Source organism: Schistocerca serialis, chromosome 2, assembly GCF_023864345.2.
Source record: "Schistocerca serialis cubense isolate TAMUIC-IGC-003099 chromosome 2, iqSchSeri2.2, whole genome shotgun sequence".
Lineage (NCBI taxonomy): Eukaryota > Metazoa > Arthropoda > Insecta > Orthoptera > Acrididae > Schistocerca > Schistocerca serialis.
The window spans coordinates 120,773,191-120,779,119 of record NC_064639.1 but is presented as its reverse complement, the minus strand read 5'-3'; the positions used below and the strand labels follow the sequence as shown (position 1 = coordinate 120,779,119).

Below are 5,929 nucleotides of genomic sequence, written 5' to 3'. Positions count from 1 at the left end.
AATTTTTATATACCACTATGTTGGCACACAACTGTATTTACTGATGAGGCACCAAAGTTTCAATGAAATATTTGTATAGGCCTATAACATCTCGTGTGATAATAAAGATATTACTTCTACCTCAACAAACTTTATGTTCCGTGTAACATGCCAAGATTCCCTGTTGTCTGCGACGATCAGCCAAGGACAATGGAAATTACTTAAATAATTTGAGTGGAAGTACAGGAATATCAGTTTCATCAGAACTATATCTAGTACATCAGCATAGTGCTTCTGGTCAAAGAGTACGAACCCTTGTACAAGACTGTAGGAGACTCAGTATATTAGTGCATTTAAAAAGTTGTATTTTTGCACTTTCTTCTAATTTCTTTCTTGTAACAGCAGTGTATGATGATGATTTCAATTCATTAATGCAAAACTGGAAGCACTTCATATTTCTCTGTTAATGAATTAACCCTACACCTCACAAAGGCCATATTTGCAATAAACATTGTGATGCGAAATTATCAACTGAACAAAGGATGGTACAGACTATGGAAATTTTTCAGCTAATTATGGTATGTAAAAATGTTTCATTATGAACCTTCAGCTTTATTACAAAAAGGTTTATACAAATCCTGATTCAATCACCAATTTCATATTAAGAAATGGAATGACTACTATGAAATAATCCATGAATCAGATTTTCTTACATCTTTACACACTGCAGTGTTCTTTTTACATGTAGTTATAAATATCAACAGTAACTGAACAGTAAATGCAAAATATTACCAGACCTGAGTCTCTGTGAACTATGGACAAAACTCTATAAAACATACAAATTTTTCCTGATATGCAATATAAAAGCAAGGTTTTACAAAATATGGGCAAAAATAACAAATACTGCAACAAACACACCTATGATGTAGTTTTGAAAACATAAACACCATGTGAAAAAATCAGTGCCAAACAACCAGTACAAAAAAAGTAATGTACACCCTAATGATGTAGAAGACAAGAGAACGTACTATTAAAAATGCTAATTAATTTTACCACCAAACAACCAATACAAAAATAGTTTACGCTCTAATGATGTAGAAGACATGAGAACATACTATTAAAAATGCTAATTAATTTTACTTTATGGGCACAATATCAGTTGACCTGTAAAACACAAGCAAACTCAGTTGTACATGTTCACACTTGAAAATAGATCCTGTATACCTCTGGGTACAACTTTTTAAATGATTGCCTGTAGAGAAATTACAAAGGAAATATTTAGCTAAATATCTGTGGATATAAATATAAAAATACAGCCAGCAGTATCAAAAACTAATTATGAATTAAATGTCATAATAACAGTTTGAATTATATCAACTCTGTAAATGGGAAACCTACCAATGAATTGAATAATATTACATAACATATATTGCAGTGACTAAAAATTGAACCAATTTCAAAAATACCAGAATAATATTACAGGAACTTATTATCTTCAATGTTCTACCAGATGGAATTAGGAAAGGACATGTTTAAGTTGACAATTTTGGTCAAACAAGACCTACTTTGAAAAAAAAAAGTAGCAAATAAAGTGATGTGGTATAACAATAAAAAGGTAAACATAATTATCTTCCAGAGCTATGATCTCACTGCCCTTACTGCAGCTCTTACGGTAGTACAAACACTACTGAAATATATTTTCTTCATACCTCAATTCTGAGAAGGAAATGTGTGTGTTTGGAATGTTATTACATCCACAGTTTAACGTAAATGCCCTAACTGTCAACAAGCTGTAGGTGTTAATTGTGGCTCATCATATTGCTTTGAGAAAGAAGCTTTCACTTGCTGAGGCAGCAAAGTGTACTGATATTCTGTATTCAGTTTGTAGATGTCAACAGAAGTTTATAGAAACTTTCACAAATCTTTTTACTTTAGCAAAAAGCTGCTGCAAGAATTTGTGACCCATAATAATATGCCAATGTATAAGCAATGCTTAGGAAATATGATAAGCATCCAAACTGTAAGGGAGAGTATTCAGTAGAAAATTTAATCCTGATGTACTGAAGTCATATATTACCATTGAAAAACAAAAAAATAACAAGAAATATAAAAATGATGTTCCAAGTTGTTGTAGCAAGTACCCATTTAATTTGCCATTTACTAGTTATGTCTCTGTCCTGATGTTACACACATGAAAAAATCAATAAACATTACGATATGTTAAACACTTTATACAGCCATATAACTTCAATTAGTCCCTGACTTTCTACTGTTAACACCGATACAGTACTGGAAGTATTCACCTTGAATCACTTCTGAAAACATCTGTATTAACACACAAAAATATTTATTATATTGACAATTAGGGTATGTCACACAAAACAATTCAAAACTTTGAGAAAATATTGGTCTTAGTTTTTCTTAAGCAATCTGACAACTTCAGTTGCTATTTCCTTATGTTGATTTTTAATTGCTACTTGCACCAGGGTGTCTCCTTCTTCATTGCGGCAGTTGGTAATTGCTGCAAATTCCATAGTCTTCTTTTCTTTCAAAGACTGCAATTCTTTCAAGCGTCCAGTTTTACCTTTCTTGAATGCTTGAAAGAAATCAGTAACAGACTGCAATAGCTTGACGGTGTGGTGATGAGCTCCATTGTCAGCAAAGGACAAGGGAGTTTCTTTGCTCTCACTTTTGATGTCATAGGATGCTCCGTGTGAAAGCAGGGCACATACAATTTTGTAATAGCCCAATTTCGCTGCGTAATGCAACGGTGCCAACAGAGTTTTTCCATGAATCATATTTACAGCAGCTCCATTATCAAGAAGAAAATTGACGATGCGAATGTGTCCTTCACAGATAGCGTGGATAAGTGGTGTTCCAAACTTGACACTTCTACAGTTTAGGACTGCCCCATTGTCCACACAGCTTTTCACACGGTCAACACTCCCTGCTTTGATAGCAGGAAATAATTTCTCCGTTACGTTTAAGACAACGATGAGAGGCAAGTTGAGCCGCATGATGGTATAATCTTTAAGCGACAGGCTCTTACCGGATCCGAATGGAATGTTGACGTCTATGTAAGCTCCACTGTCAAGCAGACGTTTTGTAATGGTAACATTGCCTGACTTGACCGCTATATGTACTGGCAACTCATCCTTTTCATTTCGAGCATTTACTAGAGCTCCGCTGGCAACAAGAGATTTCGTTACGTCCACTCTGGAATGTATGTCGTTATCTTCGGAGTCGGTCAGCGGAACGCCAGTTTCTGCGACGAAATGTATAGGTGTCCACTTGGCTTCGTCAGCAGCATTTACGTTTGCCCCTTTCTTCGTGAGGAACTCAACAACGGCAACATGTCCACAGGCAGCGGCAAAATGAAGTGGGGTGCTGTTCCTAGCATCGGTGCAGTTAACGAGTGCTCCGTGAGTGACCAGTAACTGCACTATCTCCAAATCACCGTTTACAGCAGCCGTATGCAGAGGCGTTCTCCCGTTTTTGTCACACACATTAACATCAGGCTTGCCCTGAAGCAGAGCTCGAACTATATCTGGAGAGCGGTTTTCGACTGCGGAATGCATGGGACTACTTCCGTCTGTTGCTCTCTCATTCACATCCGCCCCATCCTTAATAAGCTGTTTAATCACATTGATCGATCGGTCGCATTTTATTGCCACATGTAGTGCACTGTAACCGTCGTTAGTCTTGATGTTAACGTCTGCGCCGCGTTTTACCAAGATGTGTGTCACTAGGAAATGTTTCCTGATAACCGACACATGCAGTGGCGTTTGGCCTGTGAAAGACTTTGCATTAATTTTCGCTCCTCTATCTAGCAGATTCGTCACTACTACAACATTCCCGCGTCTGCAAGCCAGGTGCAGTGGCGTTAAACAGTTTGGACCTGCAACGTCGAACTGCGCTCCTGACTGGAGCAACAACAATGCACTGTCTGTCTGATCAGATTTTATAGCAAGGAACAGGGGCGTCATTTTCTGTGCGTCACAGGCATCTATATCTGCGCCAGCTCTTATAAGTCTACTGACTACACTCGCTCCGCCTTCGGCAGCAGCTACGTGAAGCGGTGTGGCACCTAGAGATGTCGCACTATTAACTTTAGCTCCCGCATCAATCAGTGCGCATATGATTACGAGATGATTTGTCTCGGCCGCGATGTGCAAAGGTGTCACATTAGATTCCATCTGAGAATGGTATGTCACACCTATCGATCCAGCGTTTACATCGCATCCATATTTGACAAGTTCTTTAACAATATGAACATGGCCCCAGAAAACCGCGACGTGTAGCGGCCTTACCTTACAATCGTCTTCGACATCAATATTTCCACCTTTTCGAATCAAATGCACAAGCTTCTCCAACTCACCACTAGCTGCAGCGAAATGAAGAGCACTGACGCTTTTGACAGACATAGTGCAACACTTCACTCGTAACACCACTCACATACAGTTCACTAACGTCTTACTCCGCAACTCGCGCACCAATAACTACCTTTAAACCAGTGTTACAGTACCGGTAAAGTACAACAGATTTCTATTGTGTCAGTACCTAACAGGCTAAGCAACACTACGGCATGTAGAGAATTGGAATGTACTTGGCTGTAATTTAATATCTAAAGTTGCAATGCAACTAACTATTTGTCCTACAGCAAACCCATAATATACCACATGAAAGAAAGTAATTGTTTTCAATGCCATTAATAAACGGCTATTACCTTATTGCAGACTTTCATGCATGTGAAATTTCGCGGTTCACATTACAGTGTTGGTACTCTGCAGACTTTCGTCGGAATCTTCAAGCTAGCGACGATGCCCAGCAACCCAAGATCGACTACGGGGAAACCCCAATACGAGAAACGACTGCAAGACTTACACAGTATCGATATATCGATGCCTCTATCGCAAACTCGGTATGTTGCTGCCACAAACGTGTGGTCGACGTTACGACACGCGAGAAATTTATGAAACGTATTAACAAGTATTTCGAACGCTGTTACTTGGTAAATGTCGGCCAAGAAAAAAGAAATGCTATGTTTAGCAGTTGTGGGATTTGTTTTCCAATGCTTTTATTGGGAGATGTTGGCTGTTTAGAGAGGAAGGGCCCGGACCTAAACTATCTGCTAATTTCTGAAGGAGTAGGCTATGTAATTTTAGAACTATCTTTGACCAGCTAAAAAATTAAGTAGTTTTCTGCATCTACAACAATCCTCTGCGAACTATTACGAAGTGTTGAGTAATTGCCGTTCCATTCGCTGTGCTGGAAGACTGCTTTAATGCCTCGCGATGTAATTAATATAATCCTGTATGTTCAAGATTCTGCACATACCGGTAAATGTTCATCAACTAATAATAATAATAAATTGTTTATACCAGTGGTAAGTACATCGCTTTAGCATAACTACAAAAAATTGCAATCGAGAGAAATAATGGTACATCATTTGATAAACACTTGTCCGAAAATTTTAGAAATACATTTGTTAAGCAATTGATTTACGAACTGCAACAGCAATAAACTCTCCAAGCATGCCGTAATTTACACGATATAACATCAAAGTGTGCTCTTAACATATCAATTTTTCACGTATTAACACTATGTTTGGGAACACATATCCGCAAACATATTACGGAAGTTTCTGATTCCACCCGTCTGCTTGTTACCCATGACGTAATCAGTATGGCGGAAATGGCTATTCTAAGCGTCTCCAATATGGCGCCTATGATGTCACTACATACACACAGCAGCAAACACGAAAATACATATGACAATAGCATCTCCTTCCAAACTAGCGGGACAACTGCGGGAAATTGGGGACTTTTGGGTGGGGACAAGCTAAATATAAGAGTAAAATAACACACCACGATCCCATAACACACAAAATTAAAACAAAACAAAAACATTTACAAAAAATCTACAGGAATCGGACACTTCCCTTGACCTA

The 5,929-nt window shown here is 38.1% G+C and overlaps 1 protein-coding gene across 1 annotated transcript; it reads right to left on the bottom strand.

The window, feature by feature from the left end:
- Positions 1-654: 654 nt before the first annotated feature.
- On the bottom strand, positions 655-4,554 carry LOC126456798 (ankyrin-1-like). The gene has a single exon (XM_050092586.1). The coding sequence runs from the start codon at positions 4,401-4,403 to the stop codon at positions 2,391-2,393; it is 2,013 nt and encodes a 670-aa protein (XP_049948543.1). The 5' UTR covers positions 4,404-4,554; the 3' UTR covers positions 655-2,390.
- Between the last annotated feature and the right edge of the window lie 1,375 nt (positions 4,555-5,929).

What these genes read in the sequence shown, in the direction of transcription:
- LOC126456798 (XM_050092586.1), bottom strand. Translation starts at nt 4,403, where the DNA reads ATGTCTGTCAAAAGCGTCAGTGCTCTTCATTTCGCTGCAGCTAGTGGT.